Source organism: Oryctolagus cuniculus, chromosome 15, assembly GCF_964237555.1.
Source record: "Oryctolagus cuniculus chromosome 15, mOryCun1.1, whole genome shotgun sequence".
NCBI classification, from domain to species: Eukaryota; Metazoa; Chordata; class Mammalia; order Lagomorpha; family Leporidae; genus Oryctolagus; species Oryctolagus cuniculus.
In genome coordinates this window covers 41,192,170-41,210,769 of record NC_091446.1, presented here as the reverse complement: position 1 = coordinate 41,210,769, position 18,600 = coordinate 41,192,170, and the positions used below count along the sequence as shown (strand labels likewise).

The 18,600-nt window shown below is 44.0% G+C and overlaps 1 protein-coding gene and 1 long non-coding RNA gene across 2 annotated transcripts in view; one reads left to right on the top strand and one right to left on the bottom strand.

The window, feature by feature from the left end:
* Nucleotides 1-116: 116 nt before the first annotated feature.
* The window catches only part of LOC100342321 (interferon-induced protein with tetratricopeptide repeats 1B), a 31,949-nt gene continuing 13,465 nt past the window's right edge, over nucleotides 117-18,600 (top strand). The window contains 1 exon segment of the mRNA XM_070057640.1: nucleotides 117-257. Within this exon segment, the coding sequence (XP_069913741.1) occupies nucleotides 253-257 (5 nt within the window). The 5' untranslated portion in view covers nucleotides 117-252.
* On the bottom strand, nucleotides 174-18,592 carry LOC138845349 (uncharacterized). Its single transcript, XR_011382379.1, has 2 exons — nucleotides 13,865-18,592; nucleotides 174-12,142 (listed from the first exon to the last, which is right to left on the bottom strand). It is a non-coding gene; the product is annotated as an uncharacterized lncRNA (long non-coding RNA).

Sequence of the window (18,600 nt, the reverse complement as noted above, 5' to 3'; positions counted from 1 at the left end):
GTACAGTTTGAGAAAGAGAGCAAAGCAGTCTCTAGGTTTCCTTTTCCAGGGAAAAGTTTCAGTTTCATTTTCCACTTTCGGTTTCCAGCTTTCAAATGCAGGGATACACCCTCAACTGACAACATTTCCTGCTGTTACCTCCCTTATATATTCCGAGGTATCTGAAAATCTACAAGGCAGACTGGCCAGATCACCAAGGACCCCATCCAGCTAAAGGAAACCCTACAGAACTTTGGACTCCTCACAGCCACCATGAGGTAAGAGGCTCTCAGCTTCTTTGCACTGTGTCTGTAGAGATTCTGAGAAACTTTTCATCAATATTATTTCAACAGGTTTGGTCTCAGTAAGGTCAAGTTTCCCAATGACTCTATGTAACTAGCTGTATTTGGACTAGTATGTTGGAGTGTCAGTGTGTGTGCATGTATGTTTGTGTGTGTCCAAGACTATGGGGATACACATTCCTAAACACAGGTAAAGGACTTCTTTCATGCAGGCATTTTTAGTTTTGTTAACTTTGACCTAAGCAATATTTCCTCATATTATATTCTAAAGAGGAGAGGGAAAATGGAAAAGAGTTTTGCAGGAAGGGAGAAATTGATCCAAATCTCAAGAGTCTGTTCTACCAAATGCACTTGTCCTGTGTGTGGAGGACTGGGCAGCTTATTCATGCAGACGGCATTTTTTTGCTGACTCCTCACCAGGGAGGAAACACAGGGTCCATGGGGCTGGGTCAGCTGCAGTCAGGAGGCCTCTGAGACGCTCTGCTGAAAATATTGTGGGGAAGTGGCAAGAGCAGCTCATGGCCCTACCCTGCAGGCTTCTGCTTTGACTTTCTGCCCAGCGGGGCTCCTGTGTCAGTCTGGCTGCATTTTAGAGCAGCAGATACTTCTTCCCAGGGGAACTCCGGCCGTCCACAGAACCCTGATACCTGCCTTGCCGTGAGTCTTGGCTGGAGTTCTGTGCTTGGAAGCAGGAATATCTCCCTTGCCTACAGGGCCTTGTCTGAGAATTTCTGTATGGCCTCAACTGAATCTTGATTCAAAGAACTCTTATTAGTTTGCTTTCATGCTTTACTGCATGACCCCAGTCATTTCTTCCAAACCTGCCAATTCGAACACTGCAGGAAACCCATGTAGATAATGCTCTGGACGCTAATAAAGACTTGGGCCCACAGGTACATCTCTCTTCTCCCCACCCTGTGGTAGAACATGCATGTTCCCAGTGGTTCTCCCATTCCCATCAGCCCTGCATGGTGCTTGCACTCTTCTCTCTGGGACCTGTAAAGATTTAGCTGCTCTGTTAGTTGATGTGTTTCTTTGAGTTGTCTCCTCTTTAGCTCACCTGATCCTAACTTCCTTTCAGGTCAGGGCTCTCCCAGAGAGGGCCTATCCTGACAGCAATGGCTTGGACAATGTCAGACCAGGGCCACAGTGGTGATTGCCAGTAGGAACGAGTGTCCTATGAGAGGGACACCTGATTAGGGACCAGACATTTAGCATCAGGCCATGAACCAAAATAAAGAGGTAGCCATTGAGAGACACATGTAAACACCCTGGGTTGGGGCTAGTCTTCATAGTCACTCTCATGACTGACACCTCAAATCAAATGGGGAGAAAAATAACTGACCTTTGGAATTGGCTTCTTATAATAAGCATGTGCAGCTGCCTTATTTGTTTCTACGTTTGAATAATACTACCTTTCTAGCTATTCTATGTTGTGCTTATCTGTTCATCAGGTAATGAGCATTTGGATTGTTTCCATTCTTGGGCTGTTGAGAGTATTGCTGCAGTGAACAACTGTGTACAAATGTTCCTTATTTCCTTCTAATTATTTTGAGCATACACGGAGGTTTGGGATATAGCCAGGAATATATACCCTGGAGTGGGCTCTATGCTAATCTACGAATTACTTGTTGAGAGTCAAATAGCTACTTTCCACAGCAACTGTACCATTTTTCATTCCTGCCAGCAATGTCTGAGGATTTCTATTTTCCCACATCATTGCTGATGCTTCCTCACTGTTTTTTTCTTTTCCAATTTAGCTGACTTAGTGAGAAGTGATTTGGATTTACATTTTGCTAATGACTAATGATGTTGACTATGCTTTCATGTGCTTGCTGGTCTTCTGTGACTTTTTTGGAGAAATGTCTACTCAAGTCCTTTGCACATCTGTAAAGAGTTCTTCGTCCTTTTGTTGCTGATTTGTAGGAGATTTTGGTATACACGGGATAGTAATCTCTTACCAGATGCATGCTTTCAAAGTATTTTCTCTTGTTCTGCAAGTTTTCTTATCACTTGTTGCTAGTGTCCTTTGATATACACAAATTTTTAATGTCCATGAAGTCCAATTTATCCATTTTGTCTGTTTTTCCCTAGGGTTTTAGTATCACGATCAAAAAACCACTGTCAAATCATGTCCTGAGGGTTTTTTTTTTTTAATGTTTCCTTCTAAGAGTTGTATAGCTTTAGGTTATACATTTTTTTTATTCTCTTTTAAGTTAATATTTTTATGTGGAATAACATGAGACTAGCTTTATTCTTTTGTGTGGTTATTCAAAAGACTCTTTTTCCCAAAGTAAAACACTTTTGTCAAAAACTATTTCACCATAAGAATGAACTTCAGGGCCGACACTGTGGCACAGTGTGTAAAGCCACTGCCTGCAGTGCCAGCATCCCATATGGGTGCCTGTTTGAGTCCTAGCTGTTCCACTTCCAATTCAGCTTTCTGCTATGGCCTGGGATAGCAGTGAAAGATAGCCCAAGTCCCTGGGCCCCTGCACCTGCGTGCACATGGCTCCTGGCTTCCAATAGGTGCGGCTTGGGCTGTTGTGGCCATCCAGGGAGTGAACCAGCAGATAGATCTCTTTCTCTTTCTCTCTTTCTCCTTTCTCTTTCTCACTTTCGCTATCTCTCTCTGCCTCTGCCTTTCTATAATTCTCCCTTTCATATGAATAAATAAATCTTAAAAAAAAAAAAAGAATGAACTTCATTGTGTACCGCCACACAAACTTGTTATTGAATCTCTAAGTCCTATTGAGACTCTATCTGGAGATAGTGTTGAATAGGAAGGAATAACGGTGAGGTCATAGTGCAGGACTTTAATCTGGTAAGGCTGGTATCCTCATAAAAAGATGAAGAGACCCAAGTGTGTTTTCTCCTCGTGGACCAATGCAGACAGGCCATGTGAGGAGGCAGCAAGAAGGCAGCCACTGCAAATCCAGAGGAGTCCTCAGCAGGATCCAGATTTTTTGGTACCTTCATCTGGGATTTCTAGCTTCCAGAACTCCTGAAAAAAAAATCTTTTAAGCCATCCAGTCTGTGATATTTTGTTATTTTAGCCTGAGCTGATGAATACAACCCTTATTCAACAGTTTATTTCTGGGCTCTCTATTGTACTCCATTCGTCTATATAGTTTGTTTTTATGCCAGGAACACAGTATTTTGATCCTTTTTTTAGTATGTTTTAAAATATGACATGTGAGCTGTCCAACTTTGTAATATTTCTCAAGATTGTAATGGCTAATCGGGATCTTTTGAGATCCTAAATATAATTAGGATGAGAATTCTAATTCTGAAAAAGAAAAAGCTGTTGGGATTTTGACAGGGGATGAATTAAATCTGTATATTTCTTTGAGTAGTGTTGTCTTCTTTACAATATTAAGTCTTCTGATCCATGAACACAGGATGTCTTTCCACTTATTTGTGTCTTTCTTCAATTCATTCAGCAATGTTTTACAGATTTAGATATACAAATCTTTTACCTTTTGGTTAAGTTTATTCCTAAGTATATCATTGTCATGGTATTAAATATGAGATTTGTGCTTTCTTAATTTCCTTTTTAGATTGTTCATAGTATACAGAAACACAAGGGATTTTTTCGTGTTGATTTTTTTATCCTGCAACTTTGCTGAATTTATTTATTAGTTGAAACAGTTTCTGCATGGAATCATCAAGATTTTCTATATATAAGATCTATATTTTTAGATTTTTTCTATATATGATTCTATGCTAAATAGAATTTGTGGAAGCAAGCATCCTTGTCTGTTCCTGATCTTGAAAGATGAGATTTCATCTTCTAGCATTGAGTGTGATGCTCACTGTGGGTTTTTTATATGTGGCTTTTATTGTGTTGGGGGTAGTTTCCTTCTATTACTTGTTCATTGAGTGTTTGTATCTGTTAGCATGTTAATTTTGCCAAATGCTTTTTCTGTGGTGAGAGTCATTATTTTTCCCCTTAATTCTATTAATTTGGTATATTACATTGGTTGCTATTTGCATAGTGTATAACATTCTCCATTTATAGCACATATTTTTAAATGAAAACATCAGAGATGAAAATCAAATTAGTAACTCCAAAAGGCCAGGATGTTTGGGAGGCTAGGTCAAGAAGGGACATGTTGATTATAAAGGGTTATCCTAAGAGAAATGTTTCAGTGATGGGATAGTTTTGAATATTAATTGAGGTGGTAGTTCCAAGTTCATTAATGGGAAGAAAAAAATCACAGAACTACATACATACATTATTGTACCAATGTCAATGCCTGATGTTGATATTGGATTATAATTACATAAGATGTGATCACTGAGAAAAGTGAATGAAGGAAACCCTGAATCTCTGCTCTACCTTTGTGTGAAATTAGAGGTATGTTGAGTGGAGGGAAAAAACCCTTGGTAAAACAGTATGTCTTTTGGTTGCTCTGAATATCTTGCATTATATGGAGACTAAGATATTCAAATGCATAACATTTAATAAGCATCTGTATTACTAACTGGTCTGTGTCCCAATTATATTAGCAGCAAAATAAAAAACCTTTGATATAGCTTATAATATATCTAAGTGCTATAGATCTCTAGGCTTATTAAGCTTCCCTAAGCCCAGTATGAGAAGTTTTATTGTTATCCTCACTTACAAAAACGATCCTAAGAGTAGTTGGTTAGCCAGAAAGTACTAGAGCCAGAAGATAGTCGACTGAAAGACATTCACAGCCCATATCTTAAAAATATGGTGCTCTGTAAGAAATACAAGCGGTACACTTTTAAGAAGAGAGACTAAAATTGGACATGTGGTTTCTTGGGTCTTTTTGCTTTGGCATTCCTTCATCAGCTACATGAATTCTGCTGTTGTTTCACAGTGAGTGTGCTGAGGAGCATCCGCTGAAGGACAGGCTGCAGAAGCTGAGATGTCACTTCACATGGGGGCTGCTCATCGAAGACACTGAAGTTTCTGACTTACAAGATAGGATTTTGGAAGAGATTCAATGTCTAGACACTGAACACAAGGTAGGATACAACCTGCTGGCCTATGTGAAACACCTGCAAGGCAAGCATGAGGATGCCCTGGAGAACCTGAAAGAAGCAGAAGAGGTGGTTCAGGGAGACCAGGCTGACCACTCAGATGTGAGGAGTCTGGTGACCTGGGGCAACTATGCCTGGGTGTACTACCACATGGGCAGGCTGGCAGATGCACAGACGTACCTGGACAAGGTGGAGAACACGTGCCAGAAGTCTGCAGACCCCTCCCGTTATAGTACGCAGTGTCCTGAGATGGACTGTGAGGAAGGCTGGGCTTTGCTGAAGTGTGGAGGAAAGAACTATGAGCGGGCCAAGGCCTGCTTTGAGAAGGCTCTGGAAGCAGACCCTGAGAACCCTGAATTCAACACAGGGTATGCAATCACTGTCTATCGCCTGGATTACCCAGCCAAAAGACCATGCAATGTCAGTGATGCGTTTTCTCTGCAGCCCTTAAGGAAGGCCATCAGGCTCAATCCACAAGATGCATACCTTAAAGCTCTGCTTGCTCTGAAGCTGCAGGATGTAGGACAGGAGGCCGAAGGAAGAGAGTGCATGGAGGAAGCTCTGGCTCACACGTCCTCCCAGACCTATGTCTTTCGATACGCAGCCAAATTTTTCCGAAGACAAGGCCGTGTGGATGAAGCTCTGGAGTACCTAAAAAGGGCCTTGAAGGCAACACCCAGATCTGTCTTTCTTCATCACCAGATAGGCCTCTGCTACAGGGAACAAATGATCCAAATAAAGAATGCTACCCACATGCAGCCTAGAGGACGGGATAGGGAGAATGTGGACAGATTGGTTCAATTAGCCATAAATGAATTTCAAAGGGCTTCAGTTCTAAAGCCGACATTTGAATTGGCTCATGTTCACCTGGCTGAGATGTATGCAGAAATACGCCAGTACAAAGAGGCTGAGGAACATTTTCAGAAAGCATTATGCATCCCGAACAGTGATGATCACATCCAACAAGAAATTCATTACAGCTACGGTAATTTCTTAGCATATCACTGGAAATCTGAAGACAAAGCCATCACTCAGTATCTAAAAGGTCTAAAAATAGAAAAAGTGTCTTATGCCAGGGAAAAACTGCTCAAGGCTTTAGAGAGATTGGCAGAAAGACGTGTGAACCGGAATGTCCAAGTTGTGGAAAGTACCGCCCTCCTTGGGCTCATCCACAAATTGAGAGGGGAAGTGAGCAAAGCCCTGCTGTGTTATGAGAAGGCTCTAAGGCTGGCTGCTGACCTCAACTCCATGTTCTGAAATGGAGATCACCGTTATCCAAGTAAGGTACTCAAAACGAAATATAACATCATCTTTCCCAAGCACTACCTTCAAACATATAAAACCTGTGAGGATACAAATCAATTTCCGTTGCCTGCCCTGCTGTTTTCACTTTTCCCCTTCCCTCCAAATGCCTATGACAAGAACATCCATTCTTCTACATCACATCCCTATACACATACACCACAGATGCTTAATACCATTTGGGGCAAGCAGGGCATGCTGGGCCAAGCAGATTCATTTTGCTTCTGATTTTGCCTTTGGAAGAAACAGTTTCAATCGTCAGACTAGCTGTTGTCCCAAACAGAGGAGACTTCTTCATGCAACCAGGGCTTTGACCTGGCACAAAATAACAGTAAAACAAGTGAGCAATGATGAGACTTACCATGAAAGAGAAGACTTTAGTAGTCACTCCAGCATTCCATACCTAGATTTCCATCTCCCAAGGCCCTCCTGAAACCAAAAACATGGGGTCCATGAGCCAAGCCTTATAATAAACTCGGGCTTCTGTTTGTATCAGTCTAGCTACTAGCAATCAAAAGGATGGACATGATCCAAACACATTGTTGGACTTTATGTCACAGCTAAGAATATTACCTATGCTTCGGGAAACTCTTTTTGGAGTGCCCAAGCTGAAAATGACATGGCTCATAGCTTAGTGCAGTTTTTAAGTACTACAAACATGTAGTGTAGAGGCAGCATAGGAACACTGTAGACAGATTGGTTCAATTAGCCATATTTGATTGTGAATATGCTGTGAAACTACTACCCACATTTGAGATTGCTTATGTACAATGATTGGCATGTATGTAATTGCAGGTGATCAGAAAAAAAAAAAACCTGACATTTCCCAAAGAAAGGAGATCATCCAACAAAACATACTAAGATACAAATCCCTACTTTGATCGCATAAAGCAATTTCAAAAAAAAACTGAAGATGATGCATTTTGCCATCATTTAAAGGCAGTTAAAATAGGAAAGGACTCATATGCCAGGGATAAAAGTATCAATGCCTTGGAAAATTGGCTTCAAGGAAACTAAAGAGAAACCAATTAGACCTGGAAAGCTTGAGCCTCACGAGATTGGGCCAAAGCTGAAAGGAGAATTCAATGAAGCCCTGGAGTGCTCTGAGCAGCCCCTGAGACTAGTTGCTGACGAGGGAACCAGGTGGGGAGTAACCACTAGGTGCTCAAGTACCAACCACTTTCAATTGCATTTGATTTAGGTTAACAAGTGGTAAACTTCTCTCCTACTTGCTGGCTTTAGAAAGATTTTGCATAATTCATGATAATGATGCAGTTTTTAAAACGGATAAAATTAACTGCAATAAGCAAATAGGATAAATAGCTGCAAGCATGGCCTACTGCCTTGATTGTCAGGATACCCACATCCAACCTTGAAGTTCCCTGGGGTTTGACTCTCATTCCAGCTTCTGCTCCAGCTCCCTGCAATGTGGTCTCTGGGAGGCAGCAGTGGTGGTTCAAGAAGTTGGGTTCCTGTCATCCATTTGGGAGACCTGGATTGTGCCTCCAGAACCCAGCTTGGGCCCTCAGCATTGTATGGGCAACTGAGGAGTGAAACAGCAGGGGGAGCACCTGCCTCTGTTCCTTCATCCCCCTTGACCTCTGCCTCTGGAAGAAAGAAGAAACTTGTGAAACAGCCCATGTGCATGTGTGTGTGTGTGTCTGTGTGTGTATAAAGAGAAAACATCTGTGTCTATAACATAAGGTAGAAGAAAAGTTTGTCAACTAGCCTATAACAAATAAACTGTGGTTGTATTCACACGGAAACATTTTATTCATTTATTTTACTAACAAACAGCTTGCAGAGATAGATACCTAAACTACCATGATGAGCAGGCACACATGTGTCCCAAACATTGCATAGAAACAAGCTACTGAGAGAGGCAGACAAAAGTGGGTACAAAGTCAGTTAAAGGTCAGCTTCCACAGTGAGGATGTTTGCATTTTCATTCACTGTTGGCTTGTTCCATGGAGACTGAGAGGTTCATTGCCCATTGTGTACATGGGGTATACGGCACAGAGTTATAAAGACCCTGGAACCTGCAATCCAAGGAAAGGTATCCAGGGAAGAAGTCCCAGACAGCTTATCACAGGATTTCAGACGTGCAGAAGACAGCAGACACCACCATGTGCCGAGGTCCAGCCCAGCCGTCCATGCAGAGGCCTGTCCTTGGGATGCAGAGACTGCATGTGCATCTGGCCTTGGGCAGCTTGGCCTGGGATGCAGTCTAGTTAGTACTGTGTTTAGAACTTCCCTGGAGGATTCTAAAGTGCAGGGAGGACTGGGATCCGCTAATCCATACAAAATCTCTTGTTTTATCATCTGAATAAACTTGAGATTGCCTGTCACAACCGAGAACCCCAACATGCCAGAAACCGGAAAGCTGACAGCAAACGTGGTCTGGCAAAAATTGCACCCCAGGGATACTAGATGGCAGGCCCCGCCCCACCCACCAGGATCACACAGCAAAGCATGGTCTTGCAGTCACTGCACCAGAGGCAGGGAGGGCGTGGCAACACCAAGCCCCACCTGACAGGAACCAGACAAAGAAATGAAGTCTTGCAGAGACTGCAGCCCAGCCAAGCAGAGGTAGACTAGAGATGGGTAGCCGACCGTTGGATCCAACATGGCGTCCAGAGTCGCTGTTACCTGACCTTCAGCCTCGTTGCATCCATTGCAATATATTAGCACAGTGCACATATCACTCCTTCTCTTGTTGTGATAACTTCCAATTGTCATGACCAATTGTCATGTGTCCTGTAGAAGTCACCGTTTTTGGACAGAAGAGAGGAGGACTCCTGGTTCCTGGGAATTACAACTTTACAAACCAAAGGAAATATGCAGCCCACATATTAACACATATTTATCAATGCACACACAGCTGCCTCCACTTTGCTTAATGGCACTCTTTCCTGTGTCACTCTGGGTCCATTTATTTCCAGCAAATACTAGGCAGGATTCTGAATGATGAATCCGCCTGAGTGACACACCTAGAACTAGGAGTGCTGTCTAATTCAGAGCAATGGCTGGATAAATGTATTGTTCCCTTCTCTACATGATACCTGATGCACTGGGAAATGGAAACCCAACTGATCATCGAGAAGCATCCCAAGGCATTGTGCTCTCAGAAAACAGACCATTTCTAATACTTTTTTTTTTCCTTGCCTGCTAAACGTTTTATTCAAACGTTAAGCCTTTTTCCTGTAACATAAATTTAAAATATTTTATCTCAAAAATGACAAAAAGAAAGGGTGAGGAAGGCTGGGAGTGAGAGAAGGGGAGAAATGGAGTGGGGGGAGAAGGGGAGTATCAATATAGCCTTACACTTGTGTCTATGAACTACATTGAATCTGTTGAAAACTAATTAAACACTCTAAAAGAATAAACTGTATTTCAATCAAAAAAAGAGCCAACCTCTACCCAGGATCCAAACCTCAGCAAGGCTCTTTCCAACCTCTAATGGCCAAAGAAAGTAACAGGTGGCTGGTAGGGTAGATCCAAGCTAGTGTGCTGGAGCCCCCAGAGGACTGGACACAGCTATGACAGTCATGCAGAGCCACGATACTCGTATCTGGGAGTTAGATCAACCTACACAGCTACACGAAGCTCTACTCAATGAGAATGAGAAATGCATTTTCTTAAGGCCAAAATTGTTCTGATTGAAGACTCAACATGCTGACACAGACATGCACCCTGTTCCTATGACTAAGAAGGAGTAAAATCACTGTTAGCAGGGTATGCATAGTTATAGTAGAATCAATAATATGTCATCTCTCAGAATGGCAGCAAATGAGAGTTAAGACTTCCATTTAGGAGCCAGCACTGTGGTGTAGCTTGGGAAGCCACTGCCAGCAGTGCCGGCATCCCATTTTGGCACCTGTACGAATCCTGGCTGCTCCAGTTCCAATCCAGCTCTCTGCTATGGCCTGGGAAAACAGTAGAAGGTGGCCCAAAACCTGGGGTCCCTGACCTGCGTGAGAGAACTGGAAGAAACGCTTTATTCCTTCCTGGCTTCAGTTCAGCGCAGCTCTGGACATTGTTGACATCTTGGGTGTCAATTAGCACATGGAAGATCCCTCTTTCTCTGCCTCTGTCTCTCAGTAACTCTGTCTTCAAAATACATAAAAAAAATCATAAAAATCTTCCATTTAGAATTTTGTGAACTCTTGTTCTGTGAAATGAGAATTGCTTGCTTCCAGTAAGCAAACAGGTACACAGATTGGGGGCAGCTTTCCCAAGTTCACCCCGTGGTTATCATGGTCCCCTGCTCTAGGCTCCCAGGCCTCTGCCCTAACCTGCATCTGCCAGCTCCAGTTCTCTGCAAGGACAGGAAAGAGGCAATGGTACATGAGTACAACGTTCTCATCAGTCTCCTCTCAGTTTTCAAAAGAGGACAGAGAAAGCACTCAACATTTAAGTTTCTTTTTCAGAAACAGGAAATCGACTTGTTGCAGTTTCATTTCTGCTCTCAGTTGCAACATATTTGGCAAGGAGACACCTACAACTAAAACATCTTCTGCTGATACACCCCTTTTGCAGTGCTCAGTTTATGTGGAATCCACAACGCACACGGGCCAGGTCTCAGAGGGCACAGTCCGGCTCAGGAAACCTGCAGACTTCTGCCTCCTTCTCAGCAACCATGAGGTAAGGAGTTCTCAGCCTCTCTGCGCTATGCCTATAGAGATTTTGAGCAGATGTTCGTCACCACTGTCTCAACAGGTGTGGACACGTTTGCTCATGACTCTATTTGAGTGGCTGTGTATGGACTGGAGTGTGTTGGAAAGTGGACATGTGCCTGTGCGTGTAGAAGACTGTGGAGATGCATAGTCATAACCACACACAGAAAGGATTTTCCACCCATGTGTTTTTGTTTCTTTTCGTTAATCAAAGGAACCTTTTCAAATACTCTACCCGCAGAATGGAGGGAAGAGAGACAGAGTTTTTCAGGAAGGGAGAAATGACTCCGATCTCCAGAGTCTCTTCTACCAGCTGCACTTGTCCAGTCTGGGCAGGGCTGGGCAGCTTGTTCATGCAGACAGCGTTTTCTGCAGGCTGCTCACCACGGAGGACGTGCAGGGCCGAGGGGCTGTGTCAGCTGCAGTCCCGAGGCCTCGCATTTGCTTTGTGGGTCATGTTGTGGGGATGTGGCATGAGAAGTTTATGGCTTTGCCCTGCAGTCTTCTGCTCTCGCTCTCTGCCCAGCCGGGCTCCTGTGTCAGTTGGACTGCATCTTAGATTAGCAGTTACTTCTTCCTGGGGGAACGCAGGCCATCCGCAGATCATTGTCGTCCTCCTGGCCGTGAGTCTTGGCCTGAGTCCCTGCTTGGGAACATGCACGCAAACATGTACATACGCTTGACCCTAAGAATGTCTATACGTTGCCAACTGAATCTTCATCACTAGAACTCATATTATTACTCTGATTTCTTGTTTCAATATTTCTTAGTATACTAATTAGCTATTACATTGGGAGTCATCACAAGGAGTGCTCACGAGGAGCAGATTGTCTGGCACCTTCATCTGTGATTTCTCTTCTCTCCATAATTCTAAAAAAAGACATTGTTAAACCAGTCAGTCTGTGGAATTTTGTTATTTTTCTAGGGCTCACAAATAAAACTCTATAATCAAGGGTTGATTTCTAGGCTCCCTGTTCTAGTCCCTGGTTTATACCTTCTGTCTTTATACCAAGAACATGATATTTTGATTCCTGCAGGAAAACAGGAAGTATGGGATATCAAATGTGTATTCCATCTTCAAGATACTTTTGGCTTTGGCATTTCACAGATAGAATTAGAATGAGTTTTCCAATTCTGAGAAAATAGTGTTGGGGTTTTGATGGGACATTAATGAAATCTGTAGACTGCTTTGGATAGTAAAGATAGCTTAACAATATTAAATTTTCCTACTGGATCAAGGGATGTCCTCCCAATTGTTTTTGTCTCTAATTCTTTCAGCATACAATTATCTTGCCTCTTTTTAAAGTTTATTCCTTAATATTTTATTCTTTTTCATAAGATTATAAGTGATTTTCTTGTATTTTTTCAGGTTGTTCATTGCTAGTGTGTACAGTGATTTTTGAATGTTGGTTTTATATTCTGAAGCTCGGTTAAATTTTTAAAATTAGTTCTAACAGTTTATGCATGGAATCATCAAAATATGCTACATGTAAGGTCTATATTCAATAGAAGTGGTGGAAGAGGCATCCTTCCCTGTGTTCCTGACCTTAGAAGATGATTTCAACCTTCTAGCATTGAATAGGATGCTAGCTGTGGGATTTTCCATATGTGGCCTTGATTGTGTTGAGGTAGCTTCCTTCTATTACCTGTGCGTTGAGTATTTGTATCATGGGAGAATGTTAAGTTTTGTCAAATGTCTTTTCTGCATTAAGAGAGTCATGGTTTTCTGATACATCCTGTTTTGTGATGTCTTACACTGATTGCTATTTGCATGCTCCACAACATTCTGCCTTCATAGAATGTTCCTGAAATAGCAGTATTAGAGAGATGAAAGTCAAAGTAGTAGTTCCAAAAGACCAGGGGTGCTTGGGAGTATGGTGAAGCAATCACAGGTTGATTCTAAAGGGTTATCCTAAGGGGACTGCTGCAGTGATGGGATGCCTTTCTGTGTTACTTGAGGTGGTGACTCCACAGTTTATTCACATGAGAAAAACCACGGAACAACATACCTACACTGTTGTGCCAGTGTCAATTCCTGATCCTGCTATTGGATGTTAACTGCTTGAGATAGGATCATTGAGAGAAACAGAGTGGAAGAAACACAGGATCACTGCACTGCCTTAGTCATTTCATGAGAATGTATACTTATTTCAAGTAAGCAGTGAAAAAAAACTGGGTAAATAGAACTTCTTTTTCTTGGTCTATATTTGTTGCCATATATGGAAACTAAGATACTAAAATCAATAACAGTTCCTGGGATTTTGCAATTCTGATGGGTCTCAGTCCAAAATATATTAGCAAAATAGGCAAGTTTCATATAGCATGTGCCTACTCTAGACTTATTAATCCTCCTCAAGCCCAGTGTGAGAAGTGCTATTGTAGTCCACCTTTATAAAAAAAGGACCCAGAATCAAACAATGGTTGTTTAACTGAAACGTACTGGAACCCCTAGACAGACAACTGTGTGACATTCACAGTCATGAGTGTCTTAAAAATACAGGCACTCGAAAGGAAGTCTAAGTGTGAGGCCTCAAAACTAGACTAAAATGGCTCAAGGTGCTACAGTTCTCTGTTTGCTGTTAGAGTCCTCACCTAACAAACTCTGCTGTTGTTTCACAGTGAGTGTGCTGAGGAGCATCCGCTGAAGGACAGGCTGCAGAAGCTGAGATGTCACTTCACATGGGGGCTGCTCATCGAAGACACTGGGTTGCCTGACCTAGAAGACAGAATCCTGGAAGAGATTCAATTTCTAGACACTGAACACAAGGTAGGAATATACAACCTGCTGGCCTATGTGAAACACCTGCAAGGCAAGCATGAGGATGCCCTGGAGAACCTGAAAGAAGCAGAAGAGGTGGTTCAGGGAGACCAGGCTGACCACTCAGATGTGAGGAGTCTGGTGACCTGGGGCAACTACGCCTGGGTGTACTACCACATGGGCAGGCTGGCAGATGCACAGACATACCTGGACAAGGTGGAGAACACGTGCCAGAAGTCTGCAGACCCCTCCCGCTATAGAATGGAGTGCCCTGAGATGGACTGTGAGGAAGGCTGGGCTTTGCTGAAGTGTGGAGGAAAGAACTATGAGCGGGCCAAGGCCTGCTTTGAGAAGGCTCTGGAAGCAGACCCTGAGAACCCCGAATTCAACACAGGGTATGCAATCACTGTCTATCGCCTGGATTACCCTGCCAAAAGACCATGCGATGTCAGTGATGCGTTTTCTCTGCAGCCCCTAAGGAAGGCCATCAGGCTCAATCCACAAGATGCATACCTTAAAGCTCTGCTTGCTCTGAAGCTGCAGGATGTAGGACAAGATGCCGAAGGAAGAGAGTGCTTGGAGGAAGCTCTGGCTCACACATCCTCCCAGACCTATGTCTTTCGATACGCAGCCAAGTTTTTCCGCAGACAAGGCCATCTGGATGAAGCTCTGGAGTACCTAAAAATGGCCTTGGAGGCAACACCCAGGTCTGCCTTTCTTCACCAGCAGATAGGCCTCTGCTACAAGAAAAAAAGAAACCAAATAAAGAAAACTACCCACATGCAGCCTAGAGGACGGGACAGGGAGAATGTGGACAGATTGATTCCATTAGCCATATTTCACTTTGAATATGCTGTCAAACAAAAGCCCACGTTTGACGTGGCTTATGTGGACCTGGCACGCATGTATATAACCGCAGGCGATCATGAAAAAGCTGAAGACACTTTCCAAAAAGTGCTGTGCATGACACCACTCCAGGAACACATACAGCAAAATATACATTTCTACTATGGTCAGTTTCTAGAATTTCAAAAAAAATCTGAAGTTGATGCCATTACCCATTATTTAAAGGCAGTTACAATAAGAAAGGACTCATATGCCAGGGATAAAAGTATCAAAGCCTTGGAGCAACTGGTTTCATGGAAACTAGAGAGAAACCCATTGGACCAGGAGGCCTTGAGCCTCCGGGAGGTGCTCCACAGGTTGGTAGGAGGAAGGGATGAAGCCCTAGAGTGCTCTGAGCAGGACCTCAGACTAGCTGCTGACGGTGGGAACTGGGTGGGGAGTAGCCTCTAGGTGCTCAAGTATCGACCGCGTTCATATTGCATTTGATTTAGGTTAACAGGTAGTAAATGTCTCTCCTACTTGCTGGCTTTAGAAACATATTACATGATTCATGATAATGATGCAATTTTTAAAACGGATAAAATTAACTGCAAAGAAAGATAGGATAAATAGCTGCAAGCATGGCCTACTGCCTTGTGTCGCTTCCCGTCTTCGTGGAGGAACGACACAGGACCCTGTGCTGTTCTTTTGTCTGCTCGGCCCTCCCCAGGTTTGCTGCTGGTTCTTCCCGAGTTGGCTACCGACCCTTCCACCTCCGTAGAAGGGCGGTTCCCCCTGCCACTTTCCCCACTTCCGCGGGGGAGCGGCACGCCGGCCGGCTCTCGGGGGCTGCTCAGGTGTTCCTTCAGATAGATGTTCCCCTTAGATGTTCCTGGTGCATGTTGTCTCTCTCCTCCTTTATAGTCCTCTTCCACCAATCCCAACTCGGCTGCCCACACGCTGAGTATGCTGCTCTCCTCCAATCAGGAGCAGGTCCTGCTGTTTATTGGTTGAACTGGAGGCAGCTGTGTAGAAGCTGTTTCCTCCTCTCCCAGCGCCATATTGTGGGAGAGCAGATGCATAGAATAAGTCTTAATTCCAGTAACAGTCTAGTCCGAGTTGCTCCCCACAGCCTTGATTGTCAGGATACCCACATCCAACCTTGAAGTTCCCTGGGGTTTGACTGTCATTCCAGCTTCTGCTCCAGCTCCCTGCAATGTGGTCTCTGGGAGGCAGCAGTGGTGGTTCAAGAAGTTGGGTTCCTGTCATCCATTTGGGAGACCTGGATTGTGCCTCCAGAACCCAGCTTGGGCCCTCAGCATTGTATGGGCAACTGAGGAGTGAAACAGCAGGGGGAGCACCTGCCTCTGTTCCTTCATCCCCCTTGACCTCTGCCTCTGGAAGAAAGAAGAAACTTGTGAAACAGCTCATGTGCATGTGTGTGTGTGTGTGTGTGTGTGTCTGTGTGTGTGTGGGTATAATGAGAAAACATCTGTGTCTATGACATAAGGTAGAAAAACAGTTTGTCAACTAGCCTTATCACAAATAAACTGTGGTTGTATTCACACGGAAACATTTTATTCGTTTATTTTACTAACAAACAGCTTGCAGAGATAGATACCTAAACTACCATGATGAGCAATGTCTCCCAAACATTGCATAGAAACAAGCTACTGAGAGAGGCAGACGAAAGTGGGTACAAAGTCAGTTAAAGGTCAGCTTCCACAGTGAGGATATTTGCATTTTCATTCACTGTTGGCTTGTTCCATGGAGACTGAGAGGTTCATTGCCCATTGTGTACATGGGGTACACGGCACAGAGTTATAAAGACCCTGGAACCTGCAATCCAAGGAAAGGTGTCCAGGGAAGAAGTCTCAGATAGCTTATCACAGGATTTCAGACGTGCAGAAGACAGCAGACACCACCCTGTGCCGAGGTCCAGCCCAGCCGTCCATGCAGAGGCCTGTCCTTGGGATGCAGAGACTACATGTGCATCTGGCCTTGGGCAGCTTGGCCTGGGATGCAGTCTAGTTGGTACTGTGTTTAGAACTTCCCTGGAGGATTCTATAGTGCAGTGAGTACTGGGATCCACTAATTCATGCAAAATCTCTTGTTTTATCATCTGAATAAACTTGAGATTGCCTGTCACAACCGAGAACCCCAACATGCCAGAAACCGGAAAGCAGACAGCAAACGTGGTCTGGCAAAAATTGCACCCCAGGGATACTAGATGGCAGGCCCCGCCCCACCCACCAGGATCACACAGCAAAGCATGGTCTTGCAGTCACTGCACCAGAGGCAGGGAGGGCGTGGCAACACCAAGCCCCACCTGACAGGAACCAGACAAAGAAATGAAGTCTTGCAGAGACTGCAGCCCAGCCAAGCAGAGGTAGACTAGAGATGGGTAACCGACCGTTGGATCCAACATGGTGTCAGGAGTCGCTGTTACCTGACCTTCAGCCTCGTTGTATCCATTGCAATATATTAGCACAGTGCACATATCACTCCTTCTCTTGTTGTGATAACTTCCAATTGTCATGACACCTGCAGAAGTAACCATCTACAGATTGAAGAGAGTTGGACTCCTGGTCTCCGGGAATCACAGTCCCTTTTGGGGAAACACAGGGAATATGCAGCCCACATATTAACACATATTTATCAATGCACAGGAAAGAGGAATTGAAATAACACATGGGGGCCATGGCAGGAGTCACCTGATATGATCACATTAACAAAAGTCTCTTGCTTTCACAGTGCTGGTTTGGGACATTTTCTGCCTTCCGCTGAAGCCAAGAGTCCACACTGAGGCTAAGGTGTCCCCACGAGACACCATGGTGTCCTGTATCATCCTCGGCCCAGCAGGGAACCGAGCTCACAGAGGTGAATGGCCCTCACAATGGCTCAGCCACCCAGAGAGTTGTTTCTAGACTCCTAGGATGGGACCCAGAGTCTGTTCCTATGACTAATAAGGAGTAAAATCATTGTTAGCAGGGTATGCATAGTTATAGTAGAATCAATAATATGTCATCTCTTAGAATGGCAGCAAATGAGAGTTAAGACTTCCATTTAGGAGTCAGCACTGTGGTGTAGCTTGGGAAGCCACTGCCAGCAGTGCCGGCATCCCATTTTGGCACCTGCACGAATCCTGGCTGCTCCAGTTCCAATCCAGCTCTCTGCTATGGCCTGGGAAAACAGTAGAAGGTGGCCCAAAACCTGGGGTCCCTGACCCGCATGAGAGAACTGGAAGAAACGCCTTGTTCCTGGCTTCAGTTCAGCGCAGCTCCGGACATTGCTGACATCTTGGGTGTCAATTAGCACATGGAAGATCCCTCTTTCTCTGCCTCTGTCTCTCAGTAACTCTATCTTCAAAACACATAAAAAAAATCATTAAAAAAAAGACTTCATTGAGAATTTTGTGAACTCTTGCACTATGAAATGAAAACTGCTTGCTTATAGTAAGCAAACAGGTACACAGATTGGGGGCAGCTTTCCCAAGTTCACCCCGTGGTTATCATGGTCCCCTGCTCTAGGCTCCCAGGCCTCTGCCCTAACCTGCATCTGCCAGCTCCAGTTCTCTGCAAGGACAGGAAAGAGGCAATGGTACATGAGTACAACGTTCTCATCAGTCTCCTCTCAGTTTTCAAAAGAGGACAGAGAAAGCACTCAACATTTAAGTTTCTTTTTCAGGAACAAGAAATCGACCTGTTGCAGTTTCATTTCTGTTCTCAGTTCCAATGCTGATTGG